General features: G+C 42.8%; 1 protein-coding gene and 1 pseudogene across 1 annotated transcript; one reads left to right on the top strand and one right to left on the bottom strand.

Annotated features, from left to right (window-relative positions):
- Window positions 1-2,811: 2,811 nt before the first annotated feature.
- On the bottom strand, window positions 2,812-4,800 carry LOC118529211 (sperm-associated antigen 11A-like). The gene is made up of 2 exons (XM_036081997.2): window positions 4,746-4,800; window positions 2,812-3,020 (listed from the first exon to the last, which is right to left on the bottom strand). Exons 1-2 carry the CDS (start codon window positions 4,798-4,800, stop codon window positions 2,812-2,814), a joined length of 264 nt encoding a protein of 87 aa, XP_035937890.1.
- Window positions 4,801-17,967: 13,167 nt separating this feature from the next.
- Window positions 17,968-18,705, top strand: LOC118529197 (L-lactate dehydrogenase A chain pseudogene; annotated as a pseudogene).
- The last annotated feature ends 2,338 nt before the right edge of the window (window positions 18,706-21,043 follow it).

Raw genomic sequence — 21,043 nt, 5'->3', positions numbered from 1 at the left:
TTATTTTAGAGAGAGAGTGTGCAAGCGGGGGAGGGAGAGGAAAAGTAGACTCCATGCCGAGCGTGGAGCCAATGTGGGATCTGCTAACTATGATCCCACATAGTTATCATGATCTCATGACCCCAAAATCATGACCTGCGCCGAAATCAAGAGTCTACTGCTTAACAAACTGAGCCACCCAAGCGCCCCAGACCAGGCCCAGTTTCCACTAGAAATCAAAGAAGGAGACAAACCATGAGAGACTCTGGACTCGGGAAACAAAATGAGGGTTTCAGAGGGGAGGGGGGTGGGTGGAGGGGGTGGCCAGGTGATGGGCATTAAGGAGGGCATGTGATGTAATCAGCACTGGGTGTTATACACAACTCATGGATCGTGGAACACTACATCAAGAACTAATGATATACTATATGTTGGCTAACTGAACATAATACAAAAAAAAAAAAAAAAAAAGGAAGAAAGAAAGAAAAATATTTCCATCAAGAAAAATGTGAACAGCAGAGTTTAGGGCTTCGGGCAAAGCCCCTGCTGACCAGTCCCGGACTCTGCTGTGGGTTTCCAGCAGACTCCAACCTGACTACACCACGGAGGAAGGAGGCGAGACCGGTTGTCTCTCCTCGCTTCACTTGATGGAGGCGAGACCCCCACCTCGGATGCTGGGGGACGTACCCACAGACTGGTGAGATGTGATGGGGTCTCAGAGGTCTAGAGCAGCTCCCTCATTTTATTTTTGAGGTAAGGGAGACCAAGAGAAGAGATTGGCTGGCTCTGGACAGATGTTTTGGGCACGGAGTGACAATTCTCCGGGCAGAGCATCTGCCTGTTCTGAAGTACGGAGCCGTGTTGTGTTGCGGGAGCAAATGCTAACTGAGGAGCCCACCGCCTTCCCAGGCAGGCATTCACACCAGGCCTGGGAAAGGACCTCAGCCCTCTGAGAAGGCGCTCCACAGAGAATCCTGCTGGCAAGAGAGGCTCCACTCTAGCAACCCCACAAGTCTGTCTGGTTATATTTAGAACATAAGACACAAACCGTGAGAGACTCTGGACTCTGGGAGCCAAACTGAGGGTTTCAGAGGGGAGGGGGGTGGGGGGTTGGGTTAGCCTGGTGATGGGTATTAAAGAGGGTACATACTGCATGGAGCACTGGGCGTTATAAGCAACTAATGAATCTTTGAACACGACATCAAAAACTATTGATATACTATATGTTGGCTAACTGAACATAATAATAAAAAAAAAGAATTTCCCCATCCTACCAACACTATTACAGTTCATTCAAGTACTAGAAATAGTCCAGAAAAATATAAAGCATTTTAGCACCTAGTAAGCTCATGGGGGAATGTATTTATAAACAGTTATTTTTCTTATCCTGAAATGAGGGAATATAAGGAAGTCTCAAGATCAAAAGCAATCCATTTTCTGTGATATTTTGAATTATGTTTTGGGCTAAATATTTCTATATTTGTTTAATTCCTACTCTTGAAAACTTATAAAACACTGACAGAAAGAGGATTATAATAATCTTAAGATATAATATTACTTATTATACTCCTTTTGGTATTTTGCACTATTCTCTGGATTTTTCTTTAAATATCACTATATATTCATTTTTTAGTAGCTTTCTAACTTTGAATTTTTATTGTGAATCCAGGTCACATTTCCAATATAGTCTCTAATAAAGTTATTAAAAACTCTTCAAAAAAAAAAAAGAACATAAAAAACAAAAAGTAGAAGAGCTTGGGGAGAGGCCCAAGGCATTTCTCCAAATGTTCCTTGACACTTGACCTGGGAATCGAGACAGGAACCCAAGAGTCTATTTTTCAGGTGACTCTTCGAGTTCAGCTTATTCATGAGCAGACCGGATTCAGGCAGTGAGCAGGAATACTGACATGAGGCAACTTCTCAAGCTATTAGTCTAGAAAAAGCTTGGCACGGGGTCTCCCACATCCATCAGCACAATTGTTTTAAGTATTTTCTGACATTTCTTACCTGGAATTAATATTCACTACTCTTGGGGTGCCTGGCTCAAAGGTGTGGTATAGACAGCACGTGTGAGCAGGATCCAGAGACAAGCAAAGGGCAGTGAGTTGTAAGTGCAAGGAATCTTCGTGAATAGAAGCTCTACCTCGCTACAGGTGTTCGGAAGTCTGTTGTTTAGAAGTAACACTGCATCGTGAGCACATCAGAATCCCTCCAACGACCTGCCGACCTGGGCAGTCCACTCAACCATTCGGTTTTCATTTTCCTTCCATCCCCCAAATGGAGCTGCTTCTACATCCTCCATAAGACTGTGTTGTGTTCATCAGGTGGGATAACCTAAGAGTAAATGTTGAGTTGTTTTTGCAAACTGAACTCCTATTTATATGTCACCTGTTGTGAGGCTGGGAGGGGAGGGGATGAGGCTCGTCAGGACCGGGGCATAGGTAGGTGGAGGCTGGTGTTGGGTCTGATGATAAGGCAGATGGCATTTGGTGAGAAAGGGGCCAGAGGATTGACTGACTGCATTTCTGTCCCTCTGTGGATGAGATCAATCTGGAGCTTGGTCTCTAGTCCACCCCTGTCTGTGGGTCAGTGAGAGATACTCTCAGGAACATGGAAAGGAGGTAGGCTATTGCAAAATTCTGAGATTTTTTTAAGGAAAAAAAAACAGAAAAGGTAAAGTAAGCAAGCTTTTAGGAAAATTCTTTCATCAGACCTTCACCCTTGCTGCCGGATTCATTCAACAAATATTTATTGAGCACTTTCGATAAGCCACATGTCCTTCTAAGTCCTTGGATGCTTCAAGAGCCCTCCTGCATTCCAGAAGCTTACATGTTAGGTCTCAGCTTTATTGCTTTTGCCATTGTTTTTGCTATCCACCTCTGGTTTATTTCTTCCTTCTGCGTCTATATTTGGTAGGCAGCACCTATTCCAGGGATCAGAACAGATTTCAGCCTTTTTCTCACCAAAATGGCAGAAGAAAAGTCTGCAGATTCCGTGCTGCGTAAGGCAGATAACATCTCTGATTCCAGGTGGAATATCCCCTGTTGATGCAATAGAAGAGAGTTGATATTGAGTTCATGTGGCACAGAGAATAAAAGATGACCCTGGCCCACAGCCCAACTCTGAATATTTACTATATTCCTCCAAAGTTCAGAGTCTTTGGACTAGTTCCAGTTTAACTGAGCTTTGGTTTCTTAGCTTTAAAACGGACAATAACCTATACCTCAAAATGTTTCCAGAAGGGTGTATATTTTGTCCAATATTATTATATCAGGATTCTCAAGCTTCCTGGTGACAGACAGGACTTAGTGCATTAGGGGAAAACAAAGAATTTTCAGAGAACAGAGTGGAATAAAGGAGGGGTGGGTCTCGGTCTCTAGGAAAATTGTAAATAGTTCTGATTCTCAGCTTGTGGCCCCATTTTTAGTTTTCGTGTCTTACGATGAAAAGAAGAAAAGAAAACCTTTTTCTTCACCATGACTTGTGAACTTGTAGGTCAAGCACAACTACCCTATATGGAAAGTATTTTCTATTTGTCACAAGAAAAAAAAGGTATAACTATGTGTGGTGACGGACATTGACTAGGCTTCTTGGGGTGGTCATTTCACAATACATACAAACACGGAATCATTATACTGTATACCTGAAACTAGTATAAGGTCATATGTCAATTCTATCTCAAAAAAAAGAGCTCTTCCTATTTGGGAATGAGATGGTTGAATGACAGTTCTGATGTCAGGTCTGCAAATGTCACCTATGATGACCATAAAAACCAACAAAAACCACAAAATGCCCACAGTATTGGTCTTGCACCATTTATTTTATTTTATTTTATTTTTAAAGACTTTATTTATTTATTTGTTAGAGAGAGAGCACAAGCAGGGGGAGAGGCAGAGGGAGAGGGAGAAGCAGGTTGCCTGCGAGCAGGGAGCCCAACACAGGGCTTAATCCCAGACCCTGATATCATGACCTGAGCTGAAGGCAGATGCTTCACTGACTGAACCACCCAGGAATCCCAGTATGGCACAATGTAAAAAACAACCTTGTGCAAGATCTCAGCAAAAACTGGGGCCTACCCTGGGATCCCATATCACCTGGGCTCTGCCATGGCTTGGGGAGGACAGCCACATGAAGACATGGGCCCCACAGTAATGAAGGTAGAAGAACCACAAGCGTAGGGACCTGGAGATCTGCATTTTAGTCTTACCTCCTCCAGTAGCTAATTCTCTCTCCTTGGACAGTTTGTTTAACCAGCGATGCCTCAGTGTTCTCCTGCAGACCTGATCACCCGAGGAGGGGATGCTGGAGGAACGCTGTCCTAGTCACCAGTCACTCACTGCTCAGGCTATAACTGAGGAGCACCCCGCCATACACCATCACTTTCCCAGGAGCTGGGCGTCCCCTCCCTGTAGAGCACAGGGCCACCATGGAAGACCCATAGTCCCTTCCAGCTCTGACATTCATGTAACTGTCATTTTCTCCTGGGAACTTTTCTCAGACTGCGGTGAATGTTTCCTAAATATATCAGAGCTAAGGTGCCCCTTTGTCTTGTGTTAGATGACCCTGATCACCCGTATTTCACTTTTTAAAAAACTCTTCACAGGGAAGACCTAAACAGTCCAGAGCTGAGCCCCAGAGGGGTCCACCTGCACCATTAACAACACACAGACACTCTAGCCCTCCACATGGACATTCATCCCTGGGGTTCCTGCCCTATCTGCCCTCTCACCTCCAGCAGCTTTCTGCATCAGCCGGGAGACATTTACCTGAGTTCACTTGGACCAGACAGAAGAGGACAGCGAAAAGAAAGAGGACCTTCATGGTTCAAGGTTCCCTCCAGCTTTGCCAGCCCTCCTGTGCAGAAAAACCAAGCCAACAAAACAGTGGAGTGGAGTACAAAGGACACAAAAATGGGACATTTATAGGTTTTTGGGAACACTGATCAGGAATGAGCACATTTATCTGGTCTACTGAGTAAGGCTGTGGGCAGAAAGTACTGGATACTCTTCCTTTCTGCCTAAAAATAGACAAGCTTCTTGGTATTGGGAGAAGCAGGGCTTGACCGGCGGCTAGGTATACCAAGGTTGCCCTGGAAAGAGAACCAACAGCTGTGAGGGGCTCCGTAGAGCAGGTGCTGTGGTGGGGGACAGAGACGGCCATGTGCCAACACGTTTCCTGCCCTCAGGAAGCTTTTGTTTGGGCGGTATGAGCACATGAATTGGTCACGGGAATACACTCCCAGGTGTATACCCAACAGATGTAGGCCCCTGTGCACCGAGAGACGTGCCCAAGAGTGTTGTTATAGCCCCCTTCACTATAGCTATCAACAGAACACAACCCACGTAGTGGATTCCACCCAGTAATGAAACCAGTAAGGCACTTCCCCCACAGCAGTGAACATAGAACAGCCACGGCCACAGATGCTTACAGCACGGATGCGCCTCGCAAACACCCTGCATGAAAAAAAAACCCAGACACAACATACAACATTTTTTGTTTAAACGTGGCAAATCTAATTTATGTATTAAAAGTCAGGAAGTTGTCTACTTCGGCGGAGGAAGGAAGAAGGTAGAGTCTTCTCTCATTCGACAAAGTTGTCTTGACTGAAAGAGGGGGCAGCCTAGCGGGACACAAGGGGCAGGCTCTGCAGGGTACTGGGGCCGCAGGATGGAGCCCGCCTCGGGGGACGCCAGGCGAGGCTTTATAAGGAGGATGTCATTAGAGCTGGGTCTGGAAAGACAGCTTTCCACGCAGCTTTATGTAACAGATGACGCTAAAATGCCCAGTTGCTGTAGCTACTCATTCTGCCCCTATTTGGCTTAGGACCCAGCATCAAATAAACTTAGGTTTATTTCCCTTAAAATTCACTTACTAAGAAATGAAAAACAAGCCTTCTTCCAATCCCATTCTCCAGGCCTTCATGATAGCTGTTGCTAGTTTCCTATCCATCCTTCCAGACATTCTCCATGTGTTCATACACAGAGATGAATCTCTATGCCCCTTCCTGTAGAAGCAGTGACAGACTATACTTCTTACTCTGGACTTGCCTTTTTTATATGATGTACCTTAGAGATTTTTTAATGAGGTGCATGGAGAGCTTCCTCATTTTTTATAAGAGCTGCATATGAGTTCTTTTAGGTGGTCTCCCATCTGATTTATGCCATCCACAACACTATCTGACCATGCGTCTTACTCAGACAATGGATTTCGATGAGAAGTCAGGTGGTGGCCCCAGTTTTCTGGAGGTGAGCAAGGGCACAGGTGAGCAATGTGGGTGGCCAGAAGAGGTGAGGGCCAGAAGTTCACTTTGGACATTCCAGGACCAGAAAGAGGAAACAAAGACAGTGTGGGTTCTGATAAAGGTTACCCTGATTCACTGGCTTTTCTGTACCTTATAAAAACACCTGTGAAAATAGGAGTTAAGGAGGGGCCTCAGGGTGGCTCAGTCAGTTAAGCATCGATCTTGGTTTTGGCTCAGGTCATGATCTCAGGGTCATGAGATCAAGCCCCAGATTGGGCTCCGCACTCAGCATGGGGTCTGCTTGGGATTCTCTCCCTCTTCCTCTCCCTCCCCTTCTGCCCCTCCCCCGGAGCCCTCTCTCTCTCTCTCTCTCAAAATAAATAGATAAATAAATAAATAAATGAAATCTTTAAAAAATGTGAAAATAGGAGTTAAGGAGGAATTATTTGGGAACTAAATGTTCCTTTTCTCTCTTTGCCAACAAAAGTTCACCCTATCAGTAACTATGAACTAAGTAATCATAAAATAGATACCAAGATGTATATGTGTGTGGGTCAAATAGTCTATGAGAAATCTGTTAAAATTTGAAATTCTTTTTCTCTGGAGCATTTATTCTGAACACATCTCCAGATTTTCCCATTGTGAAAAAGGCATAAGCATCTCAATTCGATCCTTGAGAAAATTGGCTTCCACACCAAGAACATATCTTAAGTTCACAACTTCCAATGAATGATTGTAATTCTGAATCCACTTCCATGGATGGAGAAAGTATAGCTATGAGATACAAGAATTACTGTTCTGTACAAATTCTAGCATGTATATATCCAAATATATGGGTTGTTTTTTAAAAGTCACCTTGGTAGGAGAAACCATAAGAAGCATGTTTCGTACTTTGTGTTCTTTCTTGCTAATTAGACTTATCTGATTTAGAAAAGATTTAAGGTAAACGTGGATGGTATATTTTTTCTAGCAGTCCAGGCAGCACTCAAGTAGTTGTGAGATTAGAGTTTGGAAATTGTTTTCTGTATAGTTTGGAAATTTTATGAGCTATGTTAGAAAGGTAGCTCACCTGGGAGAGAAATACATGAACAGTATTATATTAGAATTTATCACCCACTTTTTTCTTTATATGCAGATCTATTATTTCCAAGTCACAGATTCAGATACAACCATTAAGGAAGAATTTCATGAGTAGTGTTGGAGAATTAGGCATGCCATCCCAACAGAAGACAAACTAGGAAATCAAGCTCATTGAATAATCTCATTAATCTGGTCGTAGGCTCATTGGTTCTTATAATTACAGGGCTGAAAGGAACTAAACCTCAATTTGTCCCAACATGGAAGATAATTATTCTGGTGTGCATTTTACTCATACAGAAGAAGATGGTGGAAGGAGAGATGAAAGATGTCCTTGGGTTTGAAAACATTTGAGAGTGGCAAAACATTTTTATATATTAAAAAAACCTTGATATAATTCAACAATAATTAGATAAACAACCTAATTTAAAAATGGGCAGAGGACTTGAATAAACATTTCTCCAGAGAAGAAATGCAAATGGCCAACAAACACAGGGAAGGTATTCAACATCAGTAATTATTCGGGAAATGCAATTCAAACCACAGAGACACCACTTCCCAGGAACTAGGATGTCCGTTAGAAATAAGAATAACAATAATGACAATAATAGCAAAGTGGTGTTGCTGCCCGATGACTCGTAGAGTTTTTATTTCTAATTTCAGTCTCACCATTTCACTAAATGAGTACTAGATGGTTAGAATTTGGCTGAGAATCCCACCCAGCTGCCATCCAGGTGGCTCTGAGATAGGGCTCCACTGCTCTCTGGTGAGTGAAGCCATTGCTCTTTCCACTTACTTATTTGCCCCATGAGAATGTACACTCCATTCATGCAGAGGTTTTGTGTGGTTGGTTCTTTACTTTATCTTTAGGACCTAGAACAGTGTTTGTCATACAGTAGGCGCTCAATGGATAACTGTTGAATGAATTCACATATTTTCCAGTAGAGATAGAATTCAAATCAACACAAAGCATAAGAAAAAAAGGTGCAAAATAAAGATACTGGAATATTATTGGGAAGACTAAGCAAGCCATTTATTTTGGGGAAAAGATTCAGTTGCAGGAATCAGATGACAATCCTGTCTCATGTATTAAAAAAAAAAAAAAAAGCCATAGCATCTACTAATTAGAAGCAAGTGTCTCTAAGGACCAAACAAGGTGAAATCGAATGGCGGGCTAAGATAAAAACAATGAATTGGAAGAGCAAAGAAAAGTTTATGGTGGCAAGGAACATTGATCCTCTGGAAGTTGAATTAATGGCATGAAGGTCAAATTTGAGTTGGCATTCCAGACAGAAGGGGAATAAAGACGTGGTAGGAAAGTTATTAGAGAAGGCGAGACACCAAAGAAAGCCAGGTGAGCCAACCTCGTGGCTATATGATCCCTGGGATGAAAACAGAAAGTTTTCAAAGAAGAAAGGAGGTGGAATTGTGGTTATGGGGGGCTGGAAGGAGGGCGAAATGGGGGTTAATGATCAACAGGTATTAAGTTTCACTTACTCAAGACGAATAAGCTCTAGAGATCTACTGTACAACACTGTACCTAGAGTCAACAATAATGTACCCTTAAAATTTGTTAAGAGGATAGATGGCATGTGAAGTGTTCTTATGACAATACAATTACAAATTTTAAAAGGTGAATTAATTTTTAATGAGAAATGTATAGGGGAAATCAGAAGAAATGATGTGACTCTTGCTGAATTATTACTGCATCCTTGCTGAGCACTGGGCTCAATGTTTATATCCCAACAATTGTTAGTGTCTCAATTGTCAAGTTCTTTCCTGCCTCAATACATTTGCAATTGATTTTGACCATATGGTTCACCACTTCTCATATCTTTATTTTTAAAATTAAAAGAAATTACTGATATTTTTCTTTAAAAATTAATTCCATTATAATTAGCATACAGTATTATATTAGTTTCAGGGATACAATATAGTGATTCAACAATTCCCTACATCACTCTGTGCTCATCACAACAAGTGTACTCTTAATTCCCTTTGCCTGCTTCACCCATCCCCCCCACCCACTTGCCTTCTATTTTAAAGAAATAATGTTAAAATACAATTTTGAAATCGTATGTGAATTAGAAAGTTATCAGAATAAGCCAGTTAGTAGGGTTTACTAATTTTTCAGATGAAACTAATAAAATGAGAATTACAGTTAAATATGACTAAATGAAATGTTTGAAGAATAAGCGAAAAGAAAAGAAACCTGCCGAAATTGGGCATCCTGCAAAAGAACAAAAGCAGACCTGCCTTGTGTGTTTTACACTACACGAAATACCAGATGAGGAATGGCGCCTTTGAGATTTTAAGAGGAAAATTGTGTTGCAAGGATTTGGTTTTATGGCTGATTTATCTCTCATGGGTTAAAGGAGAAAATCACCCTGAAATATTCAAGGAATCAGAAAATATTCCATCCAAATGCCATTCTTGAAAAGATGATAACATTTATATTTGTTTCTATGCTACACTGGTTTTTGTTTTTTTTAAGAAAAGGAATGCTAGATGCCAGTTTCTTCCTTTAAATTTGTCAGGTTCAAACCCATTTTCCTGTGTCCTGAGGACCAAAAGCTTGGCTGTGCCCTTTAAAGTTAAGACTCTCTGGCTTTACAATTCTGTTGATTCTGGAAGTTACATCTCTTAGTGAAAAACGTGGGTTGGCTAGATTCGCCTTTCTGCTCTCAAAGTTGTACTTATGTTCATACTCAGGTTTCCTCAAGCCAGACTGGCTTCTTACCTTTTCAGAAGCATTTCTTCCTCCCCATGTGTCTGTTTTACTACATACTGTGCTTCACATCCTCCTTTTTATTCCTGGAGAAATAAACAGAATTTTCAGCTTCCACTATTCCAGTGGGACAATCTCATGCTCCCCTGAAAATCATAGAAGAGTGCCTTGATTGTCTAAGGTAGGACCATTCCCTCCATTCATCAGAAGTTTCACCAAGTGTGTGGTTCCCAGCCACTTGAATTGGGTCAACACAGCCCTTGGGTTTGGACCAAAGGAAATAATAACCTGGGTCTCCACCACCCGATTTTGGCTGGGGGTAACTGTTTTTACTCTTTGGCTAACAATTCTTAGCACAATATCCCCTTGAAATGATCTTTCCACTGACTTCCTCTTACCCAAAAATCTACGTAGGCCCTTTCTCCCGTGTCTTCCTTTTGTCTTTTTTCCTGTAGCTTCAAATAAAGACAAAAGGTGACTGATCAACATAACCAACCTCCTTTCCTCCTAGCTCCAGAAACTCCTTTGGGGCTTTTTTCCCACTGTCCTAACTCAATTCTGTAGTTGATCCTCTATATTACAACCCCCTGTGCGGCTAACAATCTCACCAGACCCTTGGCTAAGGGTCATTTGTCATTTTCCAAGAGTCCTACACCAGATTCTTGTCTTGTTTACTTCATAGGACTTTCTTTCTCTTCTAGGCTCAACATAATTCATCACAGGAGAGAGCACCAAGCTCCTGCAATCACACCTCCTTTGTCTGCTGAGGTATTGTACTTGGGTCACTTACAGAAATAGCTCTCAGTTTCCTTTCATTTGGACATTCTAATTTTAATTTTTGTTCTTACAAATACAACTCACTGATTGTCACGAAGAGCTTGGGTTGAGAAGGACATGTTTGCCCACTCTGCCCATCAGGGGTTACACAAAGCAGCGACACAATTATTACTAGAGTCAAGGCTAGGGCCCAAGCATCAGCATTCTTGGTGAGGGCTATTTCCTCTGCTCACACACCCACATCTAGTGGCATCTGGGGCTCACAGAGTCACATGCCCTCCTGCAGGGACAGTGCCTTTCCCCAGAGCTTGAGCCCCCATCCTGGCCAGGGTCCATCTCTCTGAGGTTGTGGCCAGGAAACATTCTGAGAAACATCTGTGTGTTTCTCTTAGAAACGTCGGTGTCGTGTAAGACAAAAAAAGCCCACACTTGGACTTTTCTGGCTTGAAGTGAGCTGGGTTAGTGTGCTGGATATGTCATCTGATCACCACCTGATTTGGGTTGGATCACTTAACTCTGCCCTTAATATGTCCTACAATGAAATAGGGAACAATAACTGGCCCATTTCAAGTGCCTCGGATAAACAGGTGGGGGGTAGCAATGAATTCTCTAAGGGTGTTCTCGGAACCCCCAGAGAAGAAGAGCAGAGTGGAGGCAAATCACAGAAAGGACCCATAGGAAGCAAGCAGAAGAGAGAGAACCAGACTCGAGGGTTTCCTGCTCTCCCCAAAGCCCCATGCTTAACCACAGCCTCCACTGATGCACTTAGACCTAAAGAGACGTTTAATCAGACTCCTGTCTCCTAACTGGGCTCTATGTCCTTTCCCCGCAGCCCGGGTGGATCCCGATCCCTGCTTTCCTCATAGGCAACGCTAATGTTGGTCGTCCAACTCCCAGGAGTTATTTTGGTCTATCAAGAAAGAGACAGACACTGGGTTAATGATCTCAGTTTCACTTCATTTGGACATACTAATTTTAATTTTTGTACTTATGACTAGGGGACTCCCTGGGTCCAGGAAGGTAATTTCCTCTGACCCAAGAGTTAAGCTGAGTCAGTCCAAGCCTGCAGGCTATGGTGACCACCACATGTGAGGACAGGTAGAAAAAACCTGGCGTGGCTGTTATTAAAGGCATAGGAAGCCAAGTCATAGGATTTGGTTGACGAGCCTGCCCACCCGGCGCCTACCCCAGCAGACCTGGGGTGTTGAGGAGAAAATAGATTCTTTGATGAAGGGACGCTCTGGGGGATGGATGGGTCACAGGGATCAAAGCTCATGGAAGGCCCAGGGTGCAGTGGGAGGCAGGACACTGTGTGTGCAAGGTGGGTGTGGAGAGCAGAAATGGAGGCAGCCAGGCGTGGTATGACTGTCCTGTAATGACCAAAAACAATTGCTAGCTCAAAGGTCTCTTCCCACCAGGGGTACAACTGGTGTCCATAAAGCCTTGCCATCCTCAGGGTCCTGCACGAAGCAGGCTTCTGTGAAAAGTACAACACAAGTGTAACCAACAGAGCTGCTGACTCGGACCTTGCCTGGAGAGCCCACAGTGCTCATTCCCTGGTCTCCAAGTGGCGCGAGCCAAGCTACTCATGCTGTTTGACAAGGTCCAAGTATGGGGGACGATCCTGAAAACTCCACAGCTGGCTCCCGCTCTTCTCTCTCATTTTGTTTATGGCAACCTTTGTAATTGTGGGAATATTTCTGGGGTTTCATGATAAAGTGACTACTCATCTTAGTTACGCCTATCCAAGCAATCATAATGAAACTAATTCCACGAGGCCCCCCAGGCGCCTCAGACACGGCAAGATTCTAAGAAAGGAACAGCTCAGGCTGTTCCACAGTTCACCATATTTCCTGCGCTATAGAACAAAATAGCAAGACGGTCACGCTCTGTCTAGCACCTTTCTCTTTGCGTATTGTTTTTTAGTTTTAGCAAAAGTCAATAAGCGGAAATCAATAAAGGTCATGTTAATCATTACAAAGGAAAAATGAAAGAAGGCTATGTCTGTAATCCAGAAAATGATCTAAGATTATCTCGATAAATTGTAAAAAAAAATAATCATATGTTACGAAAGTGTGGAAAAACAAAAAAATCCTAACATATAAATAAAGTTCCTCCGAGGCTGTCAGGAGGAGATGCTTGCAACCTGATCCTGTGTCTTTGTCTCCTCATTCGCCGACGCCGTCCTTTCCTACGAGAGACCCACCCCGGCTGGAGCTGGACTCCGGCATCCAAGCAGGACTGCGAAAATTACTGTAGGTGGTAGAAAAATATCAGTTGTTACCTGATTCTTATGAATCCCAAAGTTGGTTCCAGAATCTCTCTGGGGAACTTGCTTTAATGTTTTATAGTCTTAATACCCAGAAGTTCTTCCTTATGTTAGATTTAGGACCTTCTTGGTGCAATGTCTTTGTCTACAATCAAAGTACGTCTTTGTACATATATACATACATATTTATCCTTAGGTACATTTATTTTATCTTTTTAAATGTATATATAAAATTTAAGAGTTATGCAATAACTTGACAGGGTATTTTCAAAGATAAAATAATTAAAAATCGCCAATAATCTTAATGTTGTGGCCTAAAATCCATTTTTTTTTTTTTTTTTTTTGCTTTTGGACATACTTATCACAATTAATTTTACATCAGATATATGAACATTTGTCTCTTGAATTTTCTAAGAGAAAATTGCCTTGAAATCTTTATCTTATGCATTTTAATGGTTTTTACTTGCTTTTCTGTTTATTATACCTAAGGGATATATATTATATATCCTATTAAGTAGATATACCATAGCTTGCTAAGATAATTGTTCTAGTTAGAACATTGAGATTTTTTTTCAAAAAGTTTCTCAAAATACTTTTGTTATTTCCTGAGGACAATTACCTTTTTTTTTAAATTGAGGTAAGAACTCTTAACATGAGATTTAGCCTGTTAAGAAATGTTTAAGTGCACGACACAGTATTTCAACCATAGACACAATGTTGTGCAGCAGACGGCTAGAACTGACTCATCTTGCATAACCGTAACTTTGCACCCACTGAAGATCAGTCATTTCTGAGAAACAGAATAACTGAGCCAAGGAGCACAAGTATCTCCTCTCTTGCATACATAATAATAAAAAAATTACTTCCCAAAGAAGTTATGTAAATTGGCAATACTTCTGGTTTTATATGTTAGTACTGGTTTTCACCATGCCTTCATTACCCCTTAAATATCAGCCTTGCATGAGTATGTCTGTGTGTAGCCCAATTATCCAGAAAGAAGCCTGAAAAGGCAGAATTCCTGAAGGAGGTCTATTTATGCACCTAGTTTTGTCTGTATGAGCTGCAGAAGCTTGATTATAACCCAGATAGATACCCATACATAACAATAGCACAAAAGATTTATTTTTTTTAGAACATAGCATCTCCTTTATTTTCTTCTCTATTTTTTCTAATTTTAATGTAATTTATTTATTTTTTAAATTTTATTTTATTATGTTATGTTAATCACCATACATTACATCACTAGTTTTTGATGTAGTGTTCCATGATTCATTGTTTGCGTATAACACCTAGTGCTCCATGCAGAACGTGCCCTCTTTAATACCCATCACCAGGCTAACCCATCCCCCCACCCCCCTCCCCTCTAGAACCCTTAGTTTGTTTCTCAGAGGGGAGCAGCCAATTATAAAAGCCAATTAATAACAAAATCAAAGAAACACATCGACAACAATACAATAATAGTGGGGGACTTTAATACCCTCCCTCACTGAAATGGACAGATCATCTAAGCAAAAGATCAACAAGGAAATCAATACTTTAAATGACACACTGGACCAAATGGACTTCACAGATATATTCAGAACATTCCATCCCAAAGCAACAGAATACACATTCTTCTCTAGTGCCCATGGAACATTCTCCAGAATAGATCACATCCTATGTCACAAATCAGATCTCAACTGGTACCAAAAGATTGGGATCATTCCCTGCATATATTTGGCCCACAATACTTTGAAACTAGAACTCAATCACAAGAGGAAAGTCGGAAAGAACTCAAATACATGGAGGCTAAAGAGCATCCTACTAAAGAATGAATGGGTCAACCAGGAAATTAAAGAAGAATTAAAAAAATTCATGGAAATAAATGAAAATAAAAACACAACAGTTCAAAATCTTTGGGATGCAGCAAAGGCGGTCCTAAGAGGAAAGTATATAGCAATACAAGCCTTTCTCAAGAAACAAGAAAGGTCTCAAGTACACAACCTAACCCTACACCTAAAGGAGCTAGAGAAAGAACAGCAAATAAAGCCTAAACCAAGCAGGAGAAGAGAAATAACAAAGATCCTTACTTTATTGATATATCATCAATATCAGAAGTGATGATCTTTTTTCTCTTTTTTCCCCAGTTTTATTGAGATATAATTGATGTACAGCACAGTAATATAAGTTTAAGGTGTACAGCATAATGATTTGACTTGCATATATCATAAATTAATTACCACAGGTTTAGTTAACAACCATCATCTCATATAGATACAAAAAATGAGAAAGAAAAGAAAAAAATGTATTTTTCCTTGTGATGAGCAGGGAGGATTTGTAACCCATGAAAGCTAAAGAAGGATGTAGAGAGAGTGATGGGCTCAAAAGTTTGTAACGTGTTATTTTACGAAAAGAACTTGAGCCTAAAAATACTCACCACTTATACATATTTCATAGCAAATTCCACTAGTTCTTCACTATGGATCTATGAAGAGATCCCTGAAACTGCTTTTGAGTAGGGATGCTCAACATTGAGCTCAACATGCTCAAAATTCTAAGATAAACAGCAGAGGGGTTCTGTTCGTGAAACACATCCCGCACTTCTTACTTAGTCAAGGAAACCTCTATCGCCGGTCTGCTGGAAGAGTAGGGCTTAGCAGTCGGTACGAAATGACCATAAGTTTAAGGAGAATGAGAATTTTAACAAAGTAGGAGAGACTGAACTGGACTCGAGTAGGTGCCATTTCAACGGAGAAAATGTAGATAAATTTTTTTTTAGAGTTAATGTGTATTTATTCTTGATGAAATTTGAGAAGATACACTTTGATCAATAAGATGAGAACAGGATCCCATGAGAAAGGCATACTTCGAGAGAAAGAAGGACTATTTGCAAAAATAGGAATATTTAAAAATAAATGAAAATCTAATATCTGAACCTGAAAACTCCCCAAAGAATGAAAAATAGAAAGGCAATATCAAAGGAGAGATTGGTGATCTAAAAAAAAAAAAAATTACAAATTGAAAGTTGAGAGCAAAAATGGAAAGGCATGGAAATTATGAGCAAAAGATGATAGATGAGGAAGATGGTCCCAGGACAACGAGGGTTTAAGCAGTAGGTATTCCAGAAAGAGAGAAGGGAGGTAAGGAAGCAAAAAATACCTAAGGTTAAATATCACACCTATGAGAAGAACATGTATCTATAGATAAAAATGAAGTGGTAACCCAACAAAATTATTAAAGCATACAGAAGAGAAAACATGACCAATAAACAAATGAAAAAATGCTTAACCACACAGTAATCAGGGTTTACCTGATTCCAGAATTGAGTCTCCATTATCTAAGAGTGTGGAGAAACAGATATTTTAATACATTTCTAATGGGAATATGAATGGACATTCATTTTCTAAAGGGCGATTTGTACGTACTAAGATTTTAAACACACACACTCTCCAGCTTAACCCTGCCATTTCTCAGTACCAAACACATTCTCTTAAAGACAACTAAGATGAAATGCTTATAGCATTGTTGTGTGTAATGTCAGAACAAAGACTCTAGCAACCTGTCAACAGGGGAGTGATAAGGTAAGTATGGTGCATCCATACAGTGGAATATTATACAGTCAGTAAAACGAAAAGGGTGATATGACATACACTTGCATATAGGGATCTCATAGATGTCATTTAAAAAAAAAGATTTATTTTATTTATTTTAGTGAGAGAGAACACATGCAAGCGTGAGTGGGCAGAGGGAGAGGGAGAGAAGCAGACTGCCTGCTGAGCCGGGAGCCCAATGAGGGGCTCAATCCCAGGACCCCAGGTCATGACCTGAGCCAAAATCAAGAGTCGGAGGCTTAATCGACTGAGCCACTCAGGTGCCCCTCATATATGTCGTTTTAACTCAAAAGTGAAAGTTACAGTTAACATGCCATTTTCCTGGTGACCGCTAAGCAGAGTTTCCCTAAATTTGCTCTTTGGTCCTTGGGATACATGTAATGGAAGTGAAATGTGATTGAGTTTGGTTAATGGAGGGCAAATTCTGAAACAGAGACACAATGAAGCAGGGACACAAATGGGTGATGTCTGCCCACCCCGTCCTGTTGGATGCCACCTCCTCTGCCTTATGTCCCATGGCTCAGGAGGTTTGGGGGTGCTGGTGAGGAGGGACCATGTGAATGATTCCTTGTTTGAGAAAACAGGCAGACCAAAGGGGGCACTCACTGTCTGGGGCCCCGTTCCCTGTTCCGTCCATTGAAGAAACTCCACTCCAACAAGAGCGCAGTGGGCCCCTGATCCTACAGCTGCAGGAGACCGAGTGCCCTGCTCCACGGAGGTTAGGTCCTCTCTCCTGGCAGAGCCGCCGTGGTCCTGTCCTCCAACCCTACCTCCTTCGGGGCTGCTGTCTTACCGATGAGGCGTGGAGTATTCTCTACCCTCACTTTATGTTTCCTGCAACGGTTCTTGTACGTGGAGGCCTGTCTCCTGTTGTGTCCCAGCTTACAATATTCTATAAAACCACACGAGGACACAGGGTCTGTTTATCCAGATTGATTTTTGTTGGTGGGTTACTTTTGAAAAGCAAGTGTTGTTGGAGGTCCTCCCTGTCCTTCAAGATCTGAGTAAAATCGGGAATTTCATAGGTTTATTAGCTCTAGGATAGATGGTGGAAGGAAGGCCTATGTAGTTGCCCCTTATCACAAAGGGTGACTCTGTCTGGGGTTCTTGCTCCTACCATCCTTGGGACGGTTCCTGTAGTCCTCCAGGTTTTCCATTCTAGTCACAGAAAATGTGTCCACTGCAATCCTCCCAGGACCTCATTAGAAATACGAAGGCAGAGTGTCGGAGCCGCCGCCACCAAGTCTGGATCCAACCTCGTGCGGCGCTGACGCCCGCCTGCCCGCCCGATGTGCACTCCCAATTCCTTTTGGTTCTAAGTCCAAAATGGCAACTCTCAAAGATCAGCTGATTCAGAATCTTCTTAAGGAAGAACACACCCCCCAGAATAAGATGACAGTTGTTGGGGTTGGTGCTGTTGGCATGGCTTGTGCCATCAGTATCTTACTGAAGGACTTGGCAGATGAACTTGCTCTTGTTGATGTCATGGAAGACAAACTGAAGGGAGAGATGATGGACCTCCAGCACGGCAGCCTTTTCCTTAGAACACCAAAAATTGTCCAGCGTGCCTGTATGGAGTGGAGTGAACGTTGCTGGTGTCTCTCTGCAGAATCTGCACCCTGACTTAGGCACTGATGCAGATGAGGAACCGTGGGAAGAGGTTCACAAACAGGTGGTTGGCAATGCCTATGAGGTGATCAAACTGAAGGGCTACACTTCCTGGGCCATTGGACTGTCTGTGGCAGATCTGGCCAAAAGTATAATGAAGAATCTTAGGCCGGTGCATCCAATTCCCACCATGATTAAGGGTCCGTATGGAATTAAAGATGATGTCTTCCTTAGCGTTCCTTGCATCTTGGGACAGAATGGAATTTCTGATGTTGTGAAGGTGACCCTGACTCCTGAGGAGGAGGCCCGTTTGAAGAAGAGGGCAGATACACTTTGGGGGATCCAAAAGGAGCTGCAGTTTTAAAGTTTTATAATGTTCCACTTCACTGTCTAGACTACAACAGGATTTTAGTTGGAGGTTGTGTATATTGTCCTTATTATCTGATCTGCTACTCGAGTAATATTAAAATGGCCTAAGAAAAAACATTCGTTTCCTAAAGCTCCAAATAGGAATGGTTCACCAAACCCTGCAGCTGTATCCCGATGCTGGATGATACCTGGCTTTGTAGCCCTGAGCTGGTCCGTGTAAGTTAGCCCCACCATCTCAGAGACATCACTACCAATACTGCATAGCTGTAGTTGCTCTTCATACCAGATGTGTGTTTACTGTGTGTTCTGTCACTTCTGGTTCCTTCCCCCAACACCTGACATGCCTCATCCATCTTTTCCAGTCAGTCTCATCCTGGGATCCAATGTATAGATTCAGTATTGCATGTATTGTGCATAACTGTTCTAAAGGATCTTATTATATGGCCATATAATGTAAAAAGACAATGCAACCAACTATCCTAAGTGTCATACTAACTAAAATACCAAATAAATTTTGAACAGTGAAAAAAAAAAAAAGAAATACGAAGGCAAAGCTTGGCACTGAGACTTGGAAGTGGTAGGATATGTAAATATGGCATCTAACTTCTCTGGATGGAAAACAGTTCCCTTGGCAGATTAGCCAAGCCAGGACTACTCATGAGACAGAGTGGACTCCCGGTGAACACCGCAGGACAGGAAAGGGCCTGAGACCCCTCCCTGAGTGCCCTCTGCCCCAGTGACTCTCTGTCTTCATTCTTACACTCACTCACACTTACTGAGCAGGTATTATGTATAAAACGTGCCAAGCTCTTCAGTGTGGCAACGAAGGGTCCAGTGCGCTCCCTCGGTTCATGGCGGGCAGCTCGTCATCTGGGCGTTAGACATGTGACAGTCCTGCTGTTACCTCCCTGTGGTCCTGATAAGGACAGCGAGGGCAACAGTGGGGTCTGCCCTGGTCTTGGGGTGCCGTTCCAGATACAAGCACTCTAACCTCCCTCTGAAGATGAGTAGATCAGATGAAGGGGTGGTGGCAGCGCAGGAGGAACCCAAAGCAGAAGCTCAGCTTGTGCCAAGGGTGACTGGGGGAGGTCACGTGGCACTTGAGAAATGAAAGGCCGCTGTCCCCGGGACTCAGAACACCAGAGGAGAGGGAACGTCGGAGAACAATGGACTCAGGAGGCCAAGCTACATACGGATCTGGGGCTTTCTGCTAGGACAAGCTGTCGCCCCTGCCTCCCCTCTTGCTTTCATACCCCAAATCCAACGTTAGCTCCTACCTCACCTGTGCAGAATGTGATGCCTTATCACCTCCATGGCCCGGCCACTCTTGTGTCTCACCTGGATTGCTGCGAGACCCTCCAAACGAGTTTCCTGCTTCTGCCTTATCCCTTCCTCTACCCTCAACACAGAACCCTTCCTTTCCTGGACTACCCACCGTCCGTTCCACCAAATGCTCCCCGTCTCATCTTCTGGACGGAGGCTGCTTCATGCCATTCACATCCCCTCTCAGAGCCCCACGGTGTCCCGCAGAGGCTGCCCTTGTTCTGTGCCTCCCTGAACCATTAGCATCGCTCAGCGTGGTCCCTCTGCTGCCCCACGAGCTGCCCCTGCACCATAGGTTGCAAGTTTTCCACTTTGATTTCTTGTCTCCGCGTCTCTCCTAGAATCCGTGTCAGTCCCATTAAGTCCCCGCTGGACATCGTGGATGCCTCAGGCCTTCCAGCGCAACGTGTCCAGAGCCAGTCTGGTCCCTCCTGCTCGCCCTCATCCCGTGTGTGCTGCATCAGTTAACACAGTTCTTTTCTGCCCCATGTCCTTCCTTCCTCTTTGTCACCAAACCTGTGACCTCCACGTCCTTGCAGCACCCCCTCCAATCCTTTCCCCTTCCTCACCATGATCACCTTGGTCGCTGAATGGCTGTCCCTGGACTTGCCCCGTTGCCATCAGCTCTTACCTGTGTTCCTGCCTCTGATCTCACCCATTTCCAATACATCCCCAGTTCTTTCGTTAGAAGGAACATTCTAAATTTGAAAATATGACGATGTCACTCCCCTGGAGTGCCTGATAACCTCCTCTTGCTTAGCAGCCTGAGGTCTTGAGCATAATATTTATTTTCTTTGACAACTTCACACCATTTTCCTACAACCTCCTCATTTGACACTTGGAGTTCATCCCTTTTTTTTTTGCAGTGACACTGAACTCACCATTTTTTCAGCACACCCATTCTTTCACGTCTCCTCCATGCCTTTCTGCAAACCGTACCCTTTGCCTACAAATCTCTGCCTCTCTTTCAATGAGCACACTCCTACTCATCCTCCAAAACCCTGCTCACATTTCCCCAGGAATCCTTTCTTACATCTCTTGTATTTATCTGTTCCAATGATTGCCTTGGATATATGCACGTT

This window comes from Halichoerus grypus, chromosome 3 (genome assembly GCF_964656455.1).
Source record: "Halichoerus grypus chromosome 3, mHalGry1.hap1.1, whole genome shotgun sequence".
NCBI lineage: Eukaryota > Metazoa > Chordata > Mammalia > Carnivora > Phocidae > Halichoerus > Halichoerus grypus.
Note: the sequence above shows the minus strand (reverse complement) of the source record. Positions and strands in the feature narration are given on the sequence as shown.